Raw genomic sequence first — 23,908 nt, forward strand, 5'->3', positions numbered from 1 at the left:
GCAAGAGTGCATGTAACACCAACCTTAAAAATTTCATCGATATCTTTGCATTCATTTTTAAAAACCGTCGCAGCCGACCATGAAGAAGTTCGAATAGCAATTACCCGCATGAAGAACAAAAAAGCGGCCGGAGCCTTTGGATTAACGGCCGAGCTATTCAAACACGGCGGCGAAGAACTGATAAGGAGCATGCATCAGCCTCTTTGCAAAATATGGTCGGACGAAAGTATGCCCAACGATTGGAATTTAGGTGTGCTATGCCAAATCCACAAAAAGGGAGACCCCACAATCTGCGCCTACTACCGTGGGATAAGCCTCCTCAACATCGCGTATAAGGTTCTATCAAGTGTTTTGTGTGAAAGATTAAAGTCCACCGTCAAAAAACTATTTGGACCTTATGAGTGTGGCTTTAGACGTGGCAAATTAACAACCGACCAGATATTCACCATGTGCCAAATTTTGGAAAAGACCCGTGAAAGAGAATCGACACACACCACCTCTTCGTCGAGTTCAAAGCTGCTTTCGATAGCACGAAAAGGAGCTGCCTTTATGCCGCGATGTCTGAATTTGGTATCCCCGCAAAACTAATACGGCTGTGTAAACTGACGTTGAGCAACAAAGCTCCGTCAGGATCGGGAAGGATGTCTCCGAGCCGTTCGATACCAAACGAGGTTTCAGACAAGGCGACTCCCTATCGTGCGACTTCTTCAATCTGCTGCTGGAGAAAATATTTCGAGCTGCAGATCTTAATCGAGCAGGTACAATCTTTTATAAGAGTGTACAGCTGATGGCGTATGCCGATGATTTTGATATCATTGGCCTCTACACCCACGCCGTTAGTTCTGCTTTCTCCAGACTGGACAAGGAAGCAAAACAAATGGGTCTGGCAGTGAACGAGGGCAAGACGAAATATCTCCTTTCATCAAACAAACTGTCGTCGCGACTTGGCTCTCACGTCACTGTTGACAATCATAACTTTGAAGTTGTAGATAGTTTCGTATATTTGGGAACCAGTGTAAACACCACCAACAATGTTAGCCTGGAAATCCAACGCAGGATTGCTTTTGCCAACAGGTGCTACTTCGGACTGAGTAGGCAATTGAAAAGTAAAATCCTCTCTCGACGAACAAAAACCAAACTCTATAAGTCACTCATAATTCCCGTCCTGCTCCATGCAGAGGCTTGGACAATGACATAACAGAAACAGAAAAATCGTAGTAAAAAGACTCTTTTAAAATTAATTTTTTTTTTCTCATATGCACCTTTTATCTAATCGCAAAAATTATTTATTTTTATTTTTAATAAATATTTTTGAACTTTATATTTTTAAAGTAAATAAATAAAATAATTTATCTCTCGGCGAAAGTGCCAGAGCAGAACGCAAAGGACAAGCTGAGCAATAAGCTGAAGGATGGCAGTATTGAGAAGTGATTACAAAAGTGAAAATTCACTAAAAATTTTTATGAGATAATTTTGTATAAAATACATATTAGTTAATAGTTAGAAGAAAAGTACAAAAGCAAAAATGGTGAGGAAACGAGGATTAACAATTTTCAGCAAACGTTATCGCATGCAGATTTTGGTAACACTAGCAGGTGAGCCCAAAGAAATATCTGTGATTAATAAAAATAAGAGTTAAAAAACTAAGGACATACACTGCTGGTCAATAGGTTAGACGCACGTCTACTTGCATTACAATTGTTTAAATATTTATTATTTTAATTGGAAAAAAGTTGAAATGCAGAAGCATGGATAAATTAATGATAATCTAAATGTAATATTCAAATATTTATTCAAACTTCAAAAAATTATGTGTTTTCAAACATTTTCTTAAAGCGACACAAAAAAAGGTGCCTTTTTCTTGGTCATTAGAATAGACGCACATAAGAAAAAATTTTTTTTTTTTTAACTTAAGTTTGTTGTTCTTATAACTATTTGATTTATTCGAATTAAAAAATAATAATTTCAGTAATATGTACTTCCGGGTGTATAACGTAATGCCGACAATCAAAATCTCGAAATTTAGAATCCCGACACTCAAAATACCGACAAATCAAAACACCGACAAATAAAAATACCGGCAAATCAAAATACCGACAAATCAAAACACCGACAAATCACAATACCGACAAATTATGAAAAGGTGGCGTTGTTCGTTCGGGGCCCTGCGGCCTTCGGCCTCCGGCCACGAACACGCTCAGGATCATAACCCTTAGTCGGCAGAATTCTCATTCTGTGCTTCGATAGAAATAAGGGCGGACAAAATAAAATATTTTTCACAAAGCCTAATTACGGCCTTATAAGTGTCAATAAACGAAGCTTGAGTCAGACGCCAACGCCAGTCGAGCAAAAATCGTCGTGGTAATGGTGCGTCGGTTGCAACTTTTGTTTGAATAGTTAACTTGGAGTACCTTGGCCAATATTTGTTGAAAGCCGAGGAAAATGTGGGATGTGCAACATAAAACAAATTCAGTCGAAACCTCATTCGAAATGTCAACGTCGCGCTATGTTTTTAAGCTGCAATGAAAGAACTATGTCGCCGAATATAACGTCCTTTTTGTACACTGCGGTTTTCTAAGCTTGGTGAACTAAGCGTTAAGTATGGTAAGTAAAATACATTTTTTCGTTGTTATTGATTAGATAAGCAAATCACTTTCTTTACATAGGTAACTGATAGACTGAGGAACCATTTTATAAAGAACACTTTATTCTCAATTTTTTTCTGTAGTAAAAATACTACAACTTTTATAGAATAAGCTACGTTAATTAATCATAAATAGTGGTCACGACATTACACATTTGCCGAATATAATAACAAGCAGCAATCGCACAAATTTAAAGAATTGCAACATTACTGATGACAAGGGTAAACTTTCTCACCAATAATGTCTAATGGCAGACTGTAAAGTTTATTGAGATTATTATTTGCATAGGGTCATGAGAAATAGCAAACGCTATCCTAAACTATCTAATCAATACTATAATTTCCTAAAGCAAACAAAGTGGAGACGCCCGATTTTATTTATGATTTCAAAGATAAACCGCGTTGGCTAAAAATCGTGTTGGTGACAAGGTTGTCTGGTAATTCGTGATTTGATTAGTTAAGTGATAACCGGTGACACGCGCACGTCGTCGCACTTTGCGCATCAGTGAGGAGTTTTTCAATAAATTTTGTGATACTTTGAGATTTTCTATTTAAGCTCTAAATATTTTTTTCTTTGTGTAGAGAATAAAAAAAATGTTGACAGCGAAGTTACCACTGCTTGGTAAACGGCATCGCATGCAGGTGCTGGTGGCGCTTACGTGTGAGTAAATATGAATATGAATACCTCAAACGTAATAAAAATGTGTAATGTTCTAACATGTGAATTGAACTGAATCGAAAGTTTTATGAGTTCTTAAAATCTGTTAGGCAATATGCGAGGCTGGTCTGTAACCTTCTCTTGCAATGTAGCTGTTGTAGCGGTAGAAAAGATTTCTTAAGGTAGTAGTCTGGTAACTTATGCCTATTTTCATGACTTCTTTGGAGGGTGGTCTTTTATAGGAAAATAAAAATGAATTATCTTGAATATTTAGAGTGGTTTTATATTCATTTTGCAAATTAAAAAAAAATATTTGAAAACATTTAATACTTTATTACTATTATTATTGTCACTCGAAGTTGGAACCTCAAAAAAAATTCACGTGAATGGCCCGGGTGATTTTGGCTCTTGGTGTTATCTGAATTCAAATATTCTTGATTAATCTTAATCTATAGACATGTCATTCCAATCGGAACTAATGAAGTTAAATTTCAAGGATAAATAACAAAATCTCGGACTTTGAAAAAAAGCCCTTTCATTTTAGCAAAAAAAGGGTTGTAAAATAAGAAGTTAAGGGTGAGAAAATTCTTGTTAGTACCGACGAAAACTATAAATGTGTAGAACAGCCTGCTAAAATCGGTAGCAATCGGTTCAGTAAAAAAAAAGTTAGGACCCTGTCCGACCAGTAAAACAATGTTTTGAGAAAAACGCGTTGAAAGTTTAAGAACTCTGAGAGAAAGGACTCCGAGGCGCTCTAGGAAACTCGTTATAACTCCCGAAATATTTCGAATTTCCGTCTGAAATTTTCACAGTATATTCTCAAGACATTGTACTTTCAAATTACGCGAAAAAAAATGTTCGAGTTTTTGAACTCAAGTTACCAGACTACTAGTACCTTAATTTATTTGAGGAGTGCTGCCCAGTTGACAGCCCGTGGTAGCATAATATTCCAGCTCCGTTCAGTTAACATAAATCCAACTGTCGTGTAAACGCTATGGTTTTCAGAGGTCACATACATACTTTATAAGAGCGGAGAACTACATCCTGTAATACTCTCTTTAGGCCCGTTCTAACATTCGTTGCAGAGCTTTTATCCATGACAACATCGATGAGAAAGTTCTTGTAGTGCTGAAAATAAAAATATGCGTAGAACTTGGAATTTGTTCTAATTGTTTAAAAAAGTATATAAAAATGTCAAGCGGACTAACATACATACATTTTAAGCGTTATATGAAGTAAATAAGATATATTCTCGAGATTGTTAACTCTCGGACATATGCTGCTCAATATCAGTGGTTCTGTAAGGGAGCATTCAAGTATTACGTAATACAATTTTTGAAGATTTTTGACCCGCCTCTCCCCTCCCTCGATTAAAATTACTGCTCCACTGTCTACGGGTTTGCTAGTCACTCAGATTCTTTCATCACCGGCATCTGGAGTGCAGACAAGGACGGTTCTGGAATTGTTAAACCAATTGCATCAACTTCGTCTTCATCGAGCCAGTCAGCATCCTCAGACGATGTTTCATAACTACGCACAATACAGAGAATCTCATTTGACATTCTGGCAACAAGGCGCTGCGGCCGTACTCTAGTTTCACAATTGTCTTGGACAGTCTTGCCATGCACGTAACGACAGTGCATTTGTACACTCTTGTGAGATGTGAAATAGATTCCACAGGTTGGTCATACTTTTTTTCTTTAGTTCGGATTGTACAGATGGCAAAAGAAGTCGTAAGGCATCTGCTTAAAACCTTCTATAGGAAGTGACAGATCAAGGGACACCTTCACTAGAAGCGGTGACAACTTGGATGTTCCTTTGTCTAGCAAACTGAGTACTACGAGCTTGCTTGGGGTTTGAAGTATTGGGCAAGGTGGCGGCATGAAAGTATCCGCAAACACAGATTTCAATGCACTTCTCGGTGGCGAACAGCAGGATTCATCCGCGCGTGAACGCTATACCACGCCAGATTTGGTTCTGCTGAATCCTTCATGCTATCTTCGGGCTGTCTATACTCCGCCGAAACGTCGTAATTATCAATTTTCATTTCTCTCCACACTTCTGCAAGTGTTTCTCCAGCGTGCTGAAAGTTGCGTTTTTCCTAATCAACATGTAGTAATTCCTTTGTTATCGAGATGAGAACCAAAATGTTCATGAGGCAGAATGACGCCTGCCAGTCGTTTGCTGAGGGGAGCCATGCGACGCTCAACTCGGTTATATGCGCTCCGCCCAGGAGCAATAGTCGCTATAAACTGCTCGTCCAAGTTGTGTTTTTTAAAGTGTTCAATCGCAAAGTTTTTCACTTTGCGATAACGCGGGTTTTCGTCCGGCCCACCATCTACAAAGATGATGATCACTGGCTTCACGTTGTTCGATTCTGTCATCATTAAGGGTTTGAATGAAGGTTTTGATAAAAGTGATTCGAAATCATAAGCATGGGTGTTCGCTGTGGAGGATGCATGTTTCCCGCTTCTTATGGATATGTAAGTCGGCCCGCTGTACCCAACAGCTTCTTCCTTACCGAAATTGTTAGGTTCCACGTTGACGCCGGCATATACAGAAGGAATAAGTTTGTGCCGCTCTGCCACGACCCAGTCATGATCAGGTAAAAGTATTCTGTATTCCATATGCATTAAAAGAGGGCTCTGACTTTTCACTGCCGGTAAACCTATTGGTACACGTGCCTTATCGTCTTGTGAGAGAACGAATACTTGCTGTGGTCCCAGAAGCGACGCGAGAGATTGCAATGACCTGATTGTAGCAGTGCAAAATTCCCCGTCCTCGTGATTTTTGTGCATCTCCGTCTGTGGTCTTGCTAACTTTACGGGTACGGTACGTACGTGCCTTCTTCCCTCTTGAGTGTTTGAAACGCGTAGGAGTAAATGCAGATATGTGCCGCTTCGAGAAATTTTGAATCCCATTAACAAAAGCCTCTCATGCAGGTCGGACAGAGTGAGACAACTCCTAATCATCTCTGTTCGGCGGCGTTCATCAGCAGCGCTGCCATGAATGCCAATATTAATTATGGTATCTAGGAGAGCAGGTTACGAGTCAACTAAAGGGGGCTGTCCAGAGCCAGTTCGAGGTTGTGCTGCAGGAGGATTGTTTCTCTGATGTTCAGTTTTCTCCAGTTTTTCTTTGGCTCGAAATTTTTTTGCACGCTTAGCAGAGTCTCTTTTTTTCTTTAAACATTTTTCTTCTTCTTTCAACTCTTTGCGTAGCTTTTTTATTTCGTCGTGAACATCATCTTTGGCTATTCCAGTGTTCCTTGCTTCAGTAAGAACATTTAATCTCTGTTGCAGTAGACTATTTTTTTTCATAAGAGTATCTTGAGCCGGCTTGCTTGTAACATTTTTAGTGAAGCCCGAATCAATCAAAGTCTTGTGTGGTTCCGTAGACGGTGTCTGCACAATTTCCTCATCAGTATTCTGACTTTGTTCATCGTGGGTATCGCTCATATTTCGTTTAACGGCAGTGCTTTTATGTCCAGTGACTGCGACAATCGATTCCATATAAGATGAACACGTGGATGAAGCTACGACATCCGAATCCTATAGAAATCAAAAGGTAAACATTCGAAATAGGTAATATTGACACCTGCAATGAAAAGGAACATAATAATATACAAGCAGATGCACCTGTTTTTGTTGAAGAGCAAGTGAAGTCGATGGAACATTGGCCCTTAGCGTGCCTGGGCGTGGTGCTGGCGTGCTTGATGTTCTCATGGGTAGCTAGAAATAAATAATACTTATGAACTTGTGACCAGTTTTTGAAAAATCAAGATTTGTATTACATATTATAATACTTGTCATAATTACGTTTTAGAAGTAAACTTACCTGTGTAAAATAGCTAAGCATTGTTGCTTTCTTTTCTTAATTTTTTAGTTTTTCTTTAGCCATTTTCCAAATATCGTTGGCATCTTTATGACACAGTTGCGCTGGCAAGTTAGCATGAGAGCCTTTATAGGCCAAGAACAGCTGATGATCCAAAACTCCCTCTTTTGAAGTCATTACAGTATTCGAACACTATGAATTCACTTTAATAACACCGACTACAGCAATGAGCTTCTGCATAAACACAAACGAATACTGACAACAAAAACCACATTAAATGACGTACAATACAATCTAGGGATTCCCCGTGAAATATAAACGAAAAGGTTTGCCAACTTGCGAGAACAAAAATGACGCCCAGACTAATATAATCGGGGGATTCACCGTAAAACGCAAACGAAAAGGGTTGCCATCGTGTGAGTTTTAATTCGCTATTTTATTATTTAACAAAAGAAACAATGTTACGTAACGTGTTGTAAGAAAGACCCCCTCCCGGCCCTGTAACGCATCGTAACGTTTTACGATACTCCCCTCCCCCTCAGATTGCGTTACGTAACACTTGAACGCTCCCTAATGTAAATAAGAGTACAGTGTTTTGGGAGAAATTAAAAATTTTGTTTATTTTTGTGTTTAAACTTTGATTAAAGATATAAAATAATACTCTCGAAAAGGCATATGATAGACTAATTAAAAATGAAGAAAATGAAGCACTTTAATGCGTTATTATTTGGTAAGTTTTTCGTGTTTTTATCTTGTTAAAAATTTATAACAACATACGGTTCCTACTTTTTTGTAGAATGTGTAAAAGTAGAAGGCTTCAGCGAATCGGAGTATGCTCACCAAATTCAAAAAAGCATCAGATTCGTCAAAGGCCGTTTCTCAGCCACATAGTAATTAAAAGAAAACCATTCCTTTTTATTATATTTATTTTCCTAACGAAATACATACATGCACTTTCATAAATAAAGCAAAACTAATATGCAATTTTTTCTATTCTACCATTGTGCTTGTCATCGAAGAATTCTTCGTACTGTGGCATCAAAGAATTCTTCGACCCTATGATAAGCGAAAGGGGTGATCTGTTACTTTTCCTAGGACATCACCGTGTTAATTTTCATCGATCGGAGTAAGCGATACAATCATGCTGCATCGTTTACCTCGCTCGCTTACCAATGTGTACCATATCCCGCTGGGTAATATTCAAAGGGAGATGATATTTTAGAGAAAAGTTTCCACATTAAGAGCAAGAGAGAACTTTCGTTAAAATGCTTAGTGTCGCTAAAGACTGCTTGTTTTTTGTTATCATTTACAGATCACATAATGAATTTTGCTCATGGACTTGGTATCGGATGGGTGTCACCCACGGTGGAAATAATACAATCGCCTGAGACACCGTTAAGCTTTCCCGTAACCGTTGAGGATGTATCATGGATTGGATCACTCTTTGGTTTCGGCTTTTTGAGTGGAAATATTCTATTTGGCCTCACTGCCAATCGCTTAAGTCGGAAACTGAATATGTATTTATTGGCGTTGCCAAATATGGTGAATAAGAATATCAGTTATGTATTTGGTGGTTTGTAATATGTTTGTTTTCAGCTATTTTGGATCTTAATTTATTTTGTACAAAACGTCAAGTATCTCTATGCAGGACGCTTTTTTGGCGGCGTCACCGCCGGCGGCTTGTTCGTTATTGCGCCGATGTTTTTTATCGAAATCCTAGACAAAGAGTGAGTGTGTACATTTTGAAATATGAAAAGAAACTTTTGACTTCTTTCCCAAATTTTTATAGTGTTCGTGGCACACTCATGTCCATGGGAATGACGTTTCTCAGTTGCGGTATAGTAACCGGCTTCATACTACCCACAAAAGTCGACTACTATTTAACGCCGTGTATTGGGCTGGCGCTACCCATAATTTACGTTGTGGTGTTTTGCTTCTTCCCGGAAACACCACAAAGCCTCCTGAGGAGTGGTCGCTTTACCGAAGCGGAGGCAGCTTTCAATTTCTACAAAGGCATTGACAATGCAAAAAACCTGCAGTTGAGTCGAAGAGTTGAGGAATCGAAAACAGCAACGGAAGTACAAAGCGAATTTGAAGAGTTGAAAACGATCATTTTGAGAGAAAACGCTAACGTGACTGTAAAGTTACAAGACTTTTGTAGGTGTTCCCTGAAGTGTTTATTCATTTGAAAGACTTTTGCATTTAATTTGCTTTTCTTACAGTTGAAAAGTCAGCACTCAAAGCATTTGCCGACACATTTGTGCTCTGCATACTGTATCAACTGTCGGGCACCTTCGCCTTCCTCAACTACATGACTTCAATATTTGCCGTTTCGGGCTCCACAATGGATCCATATTTCTGTACCATAATTGTAGGCGTAACGCATATATGCGGCACGATCGTCGCCGCTGTTTTTGTGGATCGATTTGGAAGGAGAGCTCTGTTGTTTTCTGGCACGACCGCCATGATTATTGGCATGTTCGGATTCGGCGCTTTTGTGCAGTTTACCGATGCGGCCATAAAAGCTCAGTATGATTGGGCACCACTTGCTTTTATGATTGCTGTGGTTTTCACTTCGGCGTATGGACTTTATGGAAACTTCTTCACCATAGTGGTGGAAATATTGCCGGTGAAGGTATTTTAATATAGTGGTATACATCCTTTTATTACTTATTAGTTAACTAACGTTACATTTGTACCATGAATATGTGTGTAGTATATATTTTATTGGACTTATTTATTAATCGTTTCCTTTTTCAGATCCGCAGCCCGGCTTTATCGATTTCGATGTGTTTTATGAGCCTTTTAGTGTTCGTGATTTTGAAGTTATACCCTTATTTCCTGGTCGAATTGGGCATTCCAGCTACTATGTTCACTTCTGGGACAATATCTGTGGTTACCACCACATATTTGTTTAAATTTCTGCCGGAAACAAAGGGAAAATCAATGGAAAAAGACTAAAAGATAGTATATTTATTAGTCTGAGTCGCTTTGTAAAGTACTCAATCAAAATTAAATAATTAAACAGTATTAAAAATTTCAAATTTTAAATGCTTCTGTATACAAAGAATATAAAAGTTAAATAATAACTTTTTATTTCCAATGTATATTACACAATTGTACTTAGTCCTGCTTTCAGTTCTGTCAGAACTATTTGCTTAAGACTATAAATATTTAATGCGTGAGATACAAAACTTTATTTGAAATAGTCTCATTATGCCTTCACACATCCCCTCACACGATTCGGTTATTAATGGAACCAAAGAATTTTTAAGAGTCTCCAATATTTTGTGGGTTCTGATCATAAACTACAGTAAAATACATATATTTAAATTCGCACTTCCATTCGGCCAATCATCTGCGGCTATGAAACCTGGAATATGGCTTGTAAGCCACTGCTAGACGAAATATTGCTAAACTGCTTTACAACGCTTTGTAAAACGTTCTACAATATGTGAGTTATCTCAATGATAATAATGGAGAGTATTTTACTCATAATATTGTATCTTTCGATCCCATAGCTTATGGATCTCTTAGTTTCACTGAGAGAACCGAGGGAGCCCACATTTGACAGTATCATCGATTGCCGATATGGTTCCTCGGTTCTCTCCAGTCATGCATGGGTGGTGATGGTTTGCAGTATCTAAAAATTTCCTCAATCTCACTCACTGAAAAGGTTGAGCTGGCAGACAGACGCAAGCTCTAGGGCGAAACTGAAGATTTGTTTTGTCCATAGCCTCCAATTTGGCTCCCTTCCATACCTCTCCCACCCAACAAACTGCCTCCATATTTCGATTTCGGCTCTACCCATGTCGCTTAGCGGCGAGTTTCCACCGACTTTCCCCAACCTATTGTTCCTAGAAGAGCCTGATGTAGAACGTCCTACTGAGGTATCGGTTCGGTTTCTATATTTCGCTTGCGACGGTTTGTCGCCCCAGGAGCAGCACTCCCAACCGTGACAGATCTGGGTATCGGTTTCGACCTTCCTTCACTTCCCTTCGTCATCTTTCCGTCAAAGTTTGTATCTTTAAGCATAAAACAGAAAAAATTAGGCGAAATCTTGCCTTAACCCCTATATTACTAATATTCACAATACACATAAGTACGTTTATCCAATATATAAAATTTCCTTGTCACAATGTTAGTTACCTTACTCCTCCGAAACGGCTTTACCGATTTTTACCAAATTTTATATGCGTATTCAGTAGGTCTGAGAATCGGCTACTATCTATTTTCCAAATTGGACAATTCCAAAAATTAACTTTTTTTTACGCAAAGTGATCAATTACAGACTGAAATTTCTTACGAAGCCACAAAAGATCGCGCTAATATCGGTCGGCGTTCTTTTTGCCAGCTCCCAGAATGCGATGACATATGTACGTGTGGAATTATGGATCGCTGTCAATCAGCAAGCGATCATCACGATATTACAGCACGATTGATCAAACAACAGTTACGACGTTTGATGGACTTTATCTCGAAGCAACGTATACATATGTGGTGCTGTTAGATTCTATATGTAATCTGTTGAGTGGCAAAAGAGAACACACATTCATCTTTGGATGGTGGTTACACCAGATCAAATTGATGAATTTTTTGCGGAAATTCCTGATGCAGAGAAAGAACCAGTATTATACAAAGTGATGAAAACCAATATGGTTCATGGACCTTGCGGACACCACAATCCCACTTCATTTCAATCAATGTTGAGTATTGCTGTTTGGTGAAATCGATCAAATACATTTGCAAGTACGTCACAAAAGAAAGGAACATGGCGATTATTGACCTTGAACGAGATGAGATCAGATATTATCAAATGGGTGGATAAATGAGCTTCAATGTAGGGTATTTACTTTTGCAATGCATGAACCTTTTCCTACTGTTCATTCGGAGAAGGCCAAAGTGTGTATTTCAACCGCCAACAACAAAATTGACATTGACGAGTATTTTCTCGACTTGCGTCAGTGATCCGTTTGCGAGAAAATTGCTCTATTCGGTTCAAACCAATTCGGTTTCAGGGAATTGCATTTGAAATGACAATCAACAGGACCAAAGGATGACATAAATCTGGAAATGCCATGTTTTTCACACGGCGTGCTATACGTGGCGTGTTTATAAGTTCGAAACCCATCTTCTCTATACATTTACGCACCGGAACAGAAACCAAAAAATATTGATTATCAAGCTGCGCTACATTGAAAAAAATCTAGAAAAATCGCAAATAAATGATTTAAACACAAAATATAGTATGTACATTCACATTTTTAATTTCAAAGCACATAATTTCACGCAATACAACACCTGCGGAGTCTGCTAGTATATTTATAAAATTGCTTCAAAATAACTTCACAAGTATACCTGAGCAATGTCAAAAATGAATGCATCAGCCCTTCCAAATTTGGCCTCAACGATTTAGTGTAATTTTCGGTGACGATTAAAATACAGTAATATTTATTATTTATTTATTTATTATAATTCATATACCCAAAAAGGCTTTTATTATATAAATACATAATCACAATCGCAGCACTGGCTACGAGGCCTTCAGCCGTCTTGTAATTATAACTACAATCATCACGTTTTTTTCTGAAGGTTCACTTAGTAGTTTTATGAGATCAATGTTGCCAGAGTTGTGGGCTGTTGGGTGAAGCATTGGACAGAGTGTGGTAAGTGTTTGATAGAAGCGGTGTCATCACAAAGGGGGCAAATGGATGGGCTTTTACCCGATAGTAAGTGGGCGTGTGTTATGATAGTGTGTCCAATCCTTAATCGAGTATATGTCTTCGTTGCGCTAGTTGGAACTGTTGACGAGTAGATTATACGATTTCTGGCTGGGTTTATGACCGCGTAGTGATGTTTAAATGTTTTCCATTCGCTTGCGTTTTTTTGATGCCTTTTTTGCTTAATAAGGTTAAGAATGTCTTGCTTGGATGAGACGTAGTATGTTAAGGCAGGAGTCCTGGCCACATTTTTCGCAGCGAGATCTGCAAAGTGGTTGCCTGTAATACCAGCATGGCCAGGGATCCACATTACTTGGATTTTCTGAGGGGCACCAATGATCGCGTCCCTGATAACTTCTATTATGGGATTGCGATTGGAAGGAGACGTTATTGCAGACATACACGATTTGCTGTCTGTACAGATGAGGAACTTTCCTTTAGTCTTTTTTGCAGTAATAAAACTATGTATAATTATACAAAATTTGATTGTAATTCATTCAAGATTCCGTCGAGCAATGAAAATTAACCCTTGCGCTTATCCACACCTTATACAACCCTCCACCTTTCACAACATGGGCATGAAACCGACTAATTGGCTGACTTGATTACAGTAAAATTTGGTATTTTATGAATATTATAGAACATATCCTCACTGAGTTTTATTGCTTTATTTTACTTCCGTTTTGCGAAAATTAGATCAAATGAAATATACAGGTGTGATATAAACTCAACCGAAGAGAATAATTTTAATATAGTGAGAGTAGAGTAGTGTCGAAGACGTCAGCTAACGTATCGGAATTCATTAGTATAAGAGATTTGGACGGGGGTCTAGGCCAATTTCATTCATAATCAGCGTTAAGCCATATAAATTTTAAGTTAGAATGGCTACATTTTCAAAAAATAATTCTTTTTTTTTGAATTTTCGGTAAGTGTAAAATCTTAAAAATATTCCCTGAAAATCTGATCCGTTGATCCGATAATTAGTTTTTGAGTTATTCGACAAATAACAAAGAGAGCTCGGGCACTTCAAAGGGCTAGTGTGAAACTTTAAACGCGCCTTTCTCAAAACTTTGTTTTTTGAACCGGTGACAACTGTAACTCGAAACCCGTTCAGTAGATTTTAATGAAATTTATACGGCTTTTAGAATACATAATAAACTCGGGCCTGATCGAAGGATTTTTATCTTTTCGAAAATTTCGTTTTTTTCGCAAAAATTAAAAAAAAAAATTTCCTGAGGCCGCCATTTTGTTAATTTTGAAAAAAAAATCCTTCGATCAGGCCCAAGATTATCTAGTTATAAAACTAATTTTTTTCGTCCGACTGATTTTAGATGAATCTCCAGGGACTTATGCTTGTCACCGCAAGTACCTTTTTTTGGAACAGGGTCAACACAAACAACTATAACTTTGGAAATTAATTTTTGTTTTTTTTTTTGAAATTTACGTGACTTCAAGTCAACACATCCTATAATAATGCCATATTACTACTTTTGTAAAATAACATGATTTAACAGCAAAAAAATACTGAAAACTCTCATTTTTTCGTGCCTCTGACTACCTAACCCCTTAAATTATGACACATTTTGACCAACCTGAATGGTTTAAAGCCAGATGAAAAGACGGTAATCATTATATGTGCTATATTGGGGGCTGAATACATTAATCTTGGACATTGCTCAAATTTGCTTGAGAACATATTTTCAAGCTATTTATAAATATACATATAAATCACACATTGACCGACATATTCGGGGGAAGCTAAGTTGTAAGAACGAAAATCATTCTACGGGAGTTGGCATAATTCAGAGACTAATTTCACATACTTTCGGCAGTAAACTGTTGCATATCCAATATTATATCATATATGTACAATAGGTAGAAAAAGTAAGTTATCAAAATGAAATACAAATCAGCGAAGTGAATAAAATTTTAAAGTTTCCATTTTTTTAAACAAAATCATTACTTTTGTTGAGACCATATTTCAAGGTATCTAATCTAATGAAAGTAATTTTAAAACAAAAAAGAAGTTTATTGCTTTTATAAAAGGAAAATAATAATATAAACACATGCAGTTTACAGAAAAAATTAGTTGACAAATTGTTTATTATCCGCAATGTCTACAATTTCGTGTAACTAGTTGACGTAATTGTTGTTGCCTGGAGTTGACAAGCTTCAAGCAGTCATTTTAAGGAAAATTATTCCCAATGTTCTAGATGCAGTCCTACAAATCAGCCAGGTTTTGGGGTTTTTCTTCAGCTATGTATATGCATCTTAAGGATTGCCCAAGCATTTTCAATTGGTGACAAGTGAGGGAAGGAAATCCGGTCCAATTTGTCGGTAACATTCGGGAATGGCGTGCTCCTTTAAAATATTTAAATAAACTATAGAGGTAATTTTTCCTTCCAGGTGTACAATATTGTCAGGGCCATTTGCAGATAAGCATCCCTAAACCATTAAGCCCTTTTCCACCGACGTAACTGTGGATAGTGTGCACTTGTCCGAGTGAGTGCCAATCGTAAACCATACTGTTGGAATAATGAAGTCTAATCCTTGTTTCATCAGTCCAGAGCACTTTATGCCAAGAATTTTGAGGTTTTAATGTGCTCCTCATAAAATGTTTGTTTCAATTTCCTTTTTGGTTGATTTAGGAAGGGTGACTTTCTTGCACTGATGGGATTTCTTGCCTTCTTTTATAAGCTGTGCGCAAATTTATGGAACTCATTTGAAGGGATCAGAATTCGAAGCATCCAAAATTCGTTTATCAACTTTCCTCGTTATAATTTTTGGGCTCCATTGTCTCTTCTTCTTGATGACTCGATGTTCTTTGTTGTAACCGGCAATAACTTTACCGGCTTTTATTACATTTTTCAGTAATATAACGCTGCGTGCGATAATTTTTACGCAAACTAATTATGTTTGAACATTCCTCATTCCTTAATTGTTTTAAGTCCACCATTTTCAAAATTTTATTTAATTCAAAAAATCGCCTCAATATTTAAAAAAATTTCCCTTATTCCCTTAGAATTAATGTAGAATGTTCATTTCGGGTATTGTAATGAAAAGAAACAACCAGCCTCGGATGAGAGGCTCCCCTTATGGTGACGACCATGCCAAACGAATTAAGGACTATGAATTGAGGGCATGTACCTGAAATGCCCAACGATTGGAATTTAAGTGTGTTCTGCCCAATCCACCAAAAGGGAGACCCCACAATCTGCGCCAACTACCGTGGGATACGCCTCCTTAACATCGCGTATAAGTTTCTATCGAGCGTATTGTGTGAAAGATTAAAGCCCACCGTAAACAAACTGATTGATTGATCCGTGTGGCCTTAGACCTGGAAAATCAACAACCGATAAGATATTCAACATGCGCCAAATTTTGGAAAAGACCCGTGAAAGGAGAATCGACACACACCACCTCTTCGTCGATTTCAAAGCTGCTTTCGACAGCACGAAAAGGAGCTGCCTCTATGCCGCGATGTCTGAATTTGGTATCCCCGCAAAACTAATACGGCTGTGTAAACTGACGTTGAGCAACACCAAAAGCTCCGTCAGGATCGGGAAGGACCTCTCCGAGCCGTTCGATACCAAACGAGGTTTCAGACAAGTCGACTCCCTATCGTGCGACTTCTCCAACCTGCCGCTGCAGAAAATAGTTCGAGCTACAGAGCTTAATCGAGCAGGTACAATCTTTTAAAAGTGTACAGCTGCTGGCGTATCTCGATGATATTGATATCATTGGCCTCAAAACCCGCGCCGATAGTTCTGCTTTCTCCAGACTGGACAAGGAAGCAAAGCAAGACGAAATATATCCTGTCATCAAACAAACAGTCGTCGCACTCGCGACTTGGCACTCACGTCACTGTTGACAATCATAACTTTGAAGTTGTAGATAGTTTCGTATATTTGGGAACCAGTGTCAACAACAATGTCAGCCTAGAAGTCCAACGCAGGATAACGCTTGCCAACAGGTGCTACTTCGGACTGAGTAGGCAATTGAGAAGTAAAGTCCTCTCTCGACGAACAAAAGCTAAATTCTATATGTCGCTCATAATTCCCGTCCTGCTATATGGTGCAGAGGCTTGGGCGATGACAGCAACCGATGAGTCGACGTTACGAGTTTTCGAGGGAAAAATTCTGCGAAAGATTTATGGTCCTTTGCGCATTGGCCACGGCGAATATCGCATTCGATGGAACGATGAGCTGTACGAGATATACGACGACATTGGCATAGTTCAGCGAATTAAAAGACAGCGGCTACGCTGGCTAGGTCATGTTGTCCGGATGGACGAAAACACTCCAGCTCTTAAAGTATTCGACGCAGTACCCGCCGGGGGAAGCAGAGGAAGAGGAAGACCTCCACTACGTTGGAAGGACCAGGTGGAGAAGGACCTGACTATGTTTGGAATATCCAATTGGCGCCACGTAGAGAAAAGAAAAAACGACTGGCGCGCTGTTGTTAACTTGGCTATAATCGCGTAAGCGGTGTCTACGCCAATTAAGAAGAAGAAGAAGAAGAAGAAGTTATCGCATGCAGATTTTGGTAACACTTGCCCACTTGCTTGTGAGCCCAAAGAAATATCTGTGATTAATAAAATAAGAGTTAAAAAACTAAGGACATACACTGCTGGTCAATAGGTTAGACGCACGTTTACATACTTGCATTACAATATTAAATATTTATTATTTTAATTGGAAAAAAGTTGAAATGCAGAAGCATGGATAAATTAATGATAATCTAAATGTAATATTCAAAAATTTATTCAAACTTCAAAAAATTATGTGTTTTCAAACATTTTCTTAAAGCGACACAAAAAAGGGTACCTTTTTCTTAGTCATTACAATAGACGCACATAAGCTTTTAAATTTTTTATAAGAAAAGAATTTTTTTTTTAACTTAAATTTGTAGTTCTTATAACTATTTGATTTATTCGAATTAAAAAATAATAATTTCAGTAATGAGTACTTCCGAGTGTATAACGTAATGCCGACAATCAAAATCTCGAAATTTAGAATCCCAACACTCAAAATACCGACAAATCAAAACACCGACAAATAAAAATTCCGGCAAATCAAAATACCGACAAATCAAAACACCGACAAACCAAAATGCCGACATGTGAAAAATATTTTATCTTATCCGCCCTTATTTCTATCGAAGCACAGAAAGAGAATTCTGCCGACTAAGGGTTATGATCCTGAGCGTGTTCGTGGCCGGAGGCCGAAGGCCGCAGGGCCTCGAACGAACAACGCCACCTTTTCTTAATTCGTCGGTATTGTGATTTGTCGGTGTTTTGATTTGTCGGTATTTTGATTTGCCGGTATTTTTATTTGTCGGTGTTTTGATTTGGCTGCATATTTAAATTTTGTCGGTTTTTTGATGTATCGGCATTTTGAATTTCGTTATTTTGAGTGTATCCCCTTGTCCGCCCTTATTTTACTTATACGCGGACAAGATAAAATATTTTTCACATGTCGGCATTTTAGTTTGTCGGTGTTTTGATTTGTCGGTATTTTGATGTGTCGGCATTTTGAATTTCGATATTTTAAGTGTATCCCAGTACTTCCTCCTTTGTTAGTAATAACTTCATATTACCGGTCTTTCAGAAAATGATACAGGGAATCTAAAAGGTGGAGTAGGCTATACAGATCAACTGCGAAGTACCTACGGGATAGGCAGGCGATCTAAAAAATGGCAGCATAGATTGTTTTGGTGGCTTTGGGAAATAACGTTCGTTAATTCATATGCTCTGCTGGAATAAAGACGGCCCGTGGCTCTAGGCCTAATTATGGCCTAATAAATGTCAATAAACGAAGCTTGAGTCAGACGCCAACGCCAGTCGAGCAAAAAACGTCGTGGTAATGGTGCGTCGGTTGCAAATGATGTTCGAATAGGTGACTTGGAGTATATTGACCAATATTTGTTGAAAGCCGAGGAAGATGTGGGATGTGCAACATAAAACAGATTAAGTCAAAACCACATTCGAAATGTTAACTTCGCGCTATGTTTTTATGCTGCAATGAAAAAAAAAAAACTATGTCGCCGAATATAACTCCTTTTTTGTACACTGCGGTTTTCTAAGCTTGGTGAACTAAGCGTTAAGTATGGTAAGTAAAATAAATTTTTTCGTTGTTATTGATTAGATAAGCAAAACACTTTCCTTACATAGGTATCTGCTAGACTGAGGGATCATTTTATTAAGAACACTTTATTCTCAATTTTTTTGCTGTAGTAAAAATACTGCAACTTTTATAGAATAAGCTACGTTAATTAATCATAAATAGTTGTCACGACATTACACATTTGCGGAATATAATAACAAGCAGCAATCGCACAAATTTAAAAAATTGCAACTTTACTGATGACAAGGGTAAACTTTCTCACCAATAATGTCTAATGGCAGACTGTAAAGTTTATTGAGATTATTATTTGCATAGGGTCATGAGAAATAGCAAACGCTATCCTAAACTATCTAATCAATACTATAATTTCCTAAAGCAAACAAGGTGGAGACGCCCGATTTTATTTATAACTTCAAAGATAAACCGCGTTGGCTAAAAATCGTGTTGGTGACAAGGTTGTCTGGTAATTCGTGATTTGATTAGTTAAGTGATAACCGGTGACACGCGCACGTCGTCGCACTTTGCGAATCAGTGAGGAGTTTGTCAATAAATTTTGTGATACTTTGAGATTTTCTATTTAAGCTCTAAATATTTTTATCTTTGTGTCGAGAATCAAAAAAATGTTGACAGCGAAGTTACCACTGCTTGGTAAACGGCATCGCATGCAGGTGCTGGTGGCGCTTACGTGTAAGTAAAAATGAATATGAATACCTTAAATGTAATGGAAATGTGTAATGTTCTAACATGTGAATTGAACTGAATCGAAAATTTTATTAGTTCTTAAAATCTGTTAGGCATTATGCGAGGCTTGTCGGTAACCTTCTCTTGCATTGTTGCTGTTGTAGCAGTAGAAAAGATTTCTTAGTTTATTTGAGGTGTGTTGTCCAGTTGACAGTCCATGGTAGCATAGAATTCCAGCTCTGTTCAGTTAACATAAATCTAACTGTCGGGGAAACGCATTTCGACTATGGTTTTCAGAGATCACATACATACTTTATAAGAGCAGAGAATTACATCCTATAATACTCTCTTCAGGACCGTTCTAACATTCGTTGCAGAGCTTTTATCGAGAACAATATGCGATGAGAAAGTTCTTGCAGTGCTGAAATGAAAAATATGCGTAGAACTTGGAATTTGTTTGGAAGTATATCAAAATGTCAAGCGGACTTACATACATTTTAATCGGTATATGGAGTAAATAAGATATGTTCTCGAGATCGTTAACTCTCGGAAATATGCTGCTCAATATCAGGGGTTCTGTAAAGTAAATAAGAGTGTACGTACAGTGATTTGGGAGCAGTGGTGTTTTCCCCTAAACCTATATCTTAGTCTACCGAGAAATCACATGAAAATACTAATATTCAAAGAGAGGTTATATTTTAGAGAAAAGTTTCCTACATTAAGAGCAAGAGAGAGCTTTCGTTAAAATGCTTAGTGTCGCTGAAGACTGCTTGATTTTTGTTATCATTTACAGATCACATTATGACTTTTGTTCATGGAATTGGTATCGGATGGGTGTCACCCACGGTGGAAATAATACAATCGCCTGAGACACCGTTAAGCTTTCCCGTAACCGTAGAGGATGTATCATGGATTGGATCATTTTTCGGTTTCGGCTTTTTGAGTGGAAATATTTTATTTGGCCTCACTGCCAATCGCTTAAGTCGGAAACTGAATATGTATTTATTGGCGTTGCCACATATGGTGAATAAGCATATCAGATATGTAATTGGTGGTTTGTAACATGTTTGGTTTCAGCTATTTTGGATCTTAAACTATTTTGTACAAAATGTAGAGTATCTCTATGCAGGCCGCTTCTTTGCCGGTGTCACCAACGCTGGCTTGTTCGTTATTGCGCCGATATTTTTTAGCGAAATCCTAGACAAAGAGTGAGTGTGTCCATTTTCCACTTTGAAAGGTAAAATTAAACTTTTGACTTCTTTCCCAAATTTGTACAGTGTTCGTGGCACAATCATGTCCATGGGTATGACGGTTATCAGTTGCGGTATACTAACCGGCTTCATTCTACCCACAAAAGTCGACTATTATTTAACGCCGTGTATTGGGATGGCGCTACCCATAATTTACGTTGTGGTGTTTTACTTCTTCCCGGAAACACCACAAAGCCTCCTGAGGAGTGGTCGCTTAACCGAAGCAGAGGCAGCTTTCAATTTCTACAAAGGCATTGACAATGGAGTTAACGTGCAGTTGAGTAGGAGAGTTGAGGAATCGAAAACAGCAACGGAAGTGCAAAGCGAATTTGAAGAGTTGAAAACGATCATTTTGACAGGAAACGGTAACGTGCCCGTAAAATTTCAAGACTTTTGTAGGTGTTCCCTGAAGTATTTCTGCATATGAGAGACTTTTGCATTTAATTTGCTTTTCTTACAGTTGAAAAGTCAGCACTCAAAGCATTTGCCGACACATTTGTGCTCTGCACACTGTATCATCTGTCGGGCACCTTCGCCTTCCTCAACTACATGACTTCAATATTTACCGTTTCGGGCTCCACAATGGATCCATATTTCTGTACCATAATTGTGGGCGTAACGCATATATGCGGCACGATCGTCGCCGCTGTTTTTGTGGATCGGTTTGGTAGAAGAGCTCTGTTGTTTTCTGGCACGACCGCCATGATTATTGGCATGTTCGGATTCGGCGCTTTTGTGCAGTTTACCGATGCGGCCATAAAAGCTCAGTATGACTGGGCACCACTTGCTTTTATGATTGCTGTGATATTTACTTCGGCGTATGGACTTTATGGAAACTTCTTCACCATAGTGGTGGAAATATTGCCGGCGAAGGTATTTTTTTTAATATTGTAGTATACAACCTTTTATTACTTATTAGTAAATTACATTTGAAATATGTGTGTACAATATATATTTTATTGGACTTATTTATTTATCGTTTCCTTTTTCAGATCCGTAGCCCGGCCTTATCGATATCGATGTGTTTTATGAGCCTTTTAATGTTCCTGATTTTGAAGTTATACCCTTATTTCCTGGTCGAATTGGGCATTCCAGCTACTATGTACACTTCTGGGACAATATCTGTGGTTACCACCACATATTTGTTTAAATTTCTGCCGGAAACAAAGGGAAAATCAATGGAAAAAGACTAAAAAATAGTATATTTATTAGTCTGAGTCGCTTTGTAAAGTACTCAATCAAAATTAAATAATTAAACAGTATTAAAAATTTCAAATTTTAAGTGCATTTTGTTTCATGAGCTTCTGTATACAAAGAATATAAAAGTTAAATAATAATGGAGAGTATTTTACTCATAATATTGTATCTTTCGATCCCATAGCTTATGGATCTCTTAGTTTCACTGAGAGAACCGAGGGACCCCACATTTGACAGTATCATCGATATATGGTTCCTCGGTTCTCTCCAGTCATGCATGGGTGGTGACGGTTTGCAGTATCTAAGAATTTCCTCAAGCTCACTCACTGAGAAAGGTTCAGCTGGCAAACAGACGCAAGCTCTAAGGCGAAACTGAAGATTTGTTTTGTCCATAGCCTCCAATCTGGCTCCCTTCCATACCTCCCCCACCCAGTAAACTGCCTCCATATATAAAACAGCCGATCATTCAGCCGCTCATCGTTCGCAGTAGTTTTCAGATACTGGACCAGCACACTTACCACCGTAATGTTCCGTAATTTTGGCCGCCAAGCGGGGAGGCAGTTGAAGGCAGTTCAGCTTTCTGGCTAGCGCTAACTTGCTTTTTCCCCCTTGTAGAACCCTTCATGAGTCCAACACAGATTCTTTTGCTAGTGCTGGCGATTCCGCCGCGTATGGAGGCTCTACCCACGTCGCTTACCGCTTCCTCCAATCTATTGCTCGTATGATATAGAACTTCCTACTGAGGTATCGGTCCGGTTACTGAATTTCGCCTGCGACGGTTACGTGGCCCCAGGAGCAGCACTCCCAACCGTGACAGATCTGGGTATCGGTTTCGACTTTCGATCATTTCTCTTCGTCCCCTCTCCGTCCGCCTAAATAGATAAAATATTCACGATATAAGTTTATACGTATATACAAAATTTTTAAAATTGCTTGAAAATAACTTCACAAGTATACCTGAGCAATGTCAAAAATTAATGCAATCAGCCTTTCCAATTCTGCCCAGAACGATTTAGTGTAATTTTCGGTGACGGGAATTAAAATATAGTAATAAAACCTTGATACCAAATTTGATTTTAATTCATTCACGATTCTGTCAAGCAATGATAATTAGCTCTTACTCTTTGGGGAAAATGATCAAAAGTGCGAAAAGCAAATATTCTCAAAATATCAGCTGAATATCGCATTCGATTGTTCAATCTACCCCATGTAAATGGATATCAACCGATTTCTCTTTGCTGTACACGTGCCGCCTGATCTCCAAACTGTTTCTAGGCATATGTACATATGTCGTTGAAGTTGGGACCTCCAAAACTCGTGCCCTTGCCACATATGAAGCTATGAGTAGATTACCACTTGCGTGAGTATCATCTGGAGTATTAGTCCTAAAGTTGTTACCATTGCTCATTTTAGTTGTTTTCATTTTAACCTTTTGTAAGTAGATGGATCTTTTAGAGGCCATCGTTCGCTTCTTCCTCCTTCTTGCCGATAGGCTTACTAGAAGCCAACCGCGGTGCCTCATATTACCCTCTATCTTTCACAACACGGGCAACGACTAATTGGCGGACTTGATTACAATAAAATTTGGTATTTTATGAATATTATAGAATATATTCTCACTGAGTTTTATTGCTATATTTTACTTCCGTTTTGCGAAAATTAGATCAAAATCAACCTGAAATGAGATATACAGGTGTGATATAAACTCAACCGAAGAGAATAATTTTAATATAGTGAGAGTAGAGTAGTGTCGAAGACGTCAGCTAACGTATCGGAATTCATTAGTAGAAGAGATTTGG

General features: G+C 38.2%; 3 protein-coding genes across 3 annotated transcripts in view; all 3 read left to right on the forward strand.

The window, feature by feature from the left end:
- The first annotated feature begins 1,458 nt into the window (after window positions 1-1,458).
- LOC120766766 (facilitated trehalose transporter Tret1-like) overlaps window positions 1,459-23,908 on the forward strand; it is a 31,480-nt gene continuing 9,030 nt past the window's right edge. The window contains exon 1 of the mRNA XM_040092444.1: window positions 1,459-1,595. Within this exon, the coding sequence (XP_039948378.1) occupies window positions 1,526-1,595 (70 nt within the window). The 5' untranslated portion in view covers window positions 1,459-1,525. The remainder of the gene's footprint in view (window positions 1,596-23,908) is intronic.
- Window positions 3,239-10,097, forward strand: LOC120766768 (facilitated trehalose transporter Tret1-like). The gene is made up of 6 exons (XM_040092447.1): window positions 3,239-3,305; window positions 8,449-8,678; window positions 8,733-8,863; window positions 8,926-9,299; window positions 9,359-9,771; window positions 9,897-10,097. Exons 1-6 carry the CDS (start codon window positions 3,239-3,241, stop codon window positions 10,095-10,097), a joined length of 1,416 nt encoding a protein of 471 aa, XP_039948381.1.
- LOC120766767 (facilitated trehalose transporter Tret1-like) lies at window positions 19,602-22,105 on the forward strand. Its single transcript, XM_040092445.1, has 6 exons — window positions 19,602-19,668; window positions 20,456-20,685; window positions 20,740-20,870; window positions 20,940-21,313; window positions 21,373-21,785; window positions 21,905-22,105. Exons 1-6 carry the CDS (start codon window positions 19,602-19,604, stop codon window positions 22,103-22,105), a joined length of 1,416 nt encoding a protein of 471 aa, XP_039948379.1.

This window comes from Bactrocera tryoni, chromosome 1 (genome assembly GCF_016617805.1).
Source record: "Bactrocera tryoni isolate S06 chromosome 1, CSIRO_BtryS06_freeze2, whole genome shotgun sequence".
Classification (NCBI taxonomy): Eukaryota; Metazoa; Arthropoda; class Insecta; order Diptera; family Tephritidae; genus Bactrocera; species Bactrocera tryoni.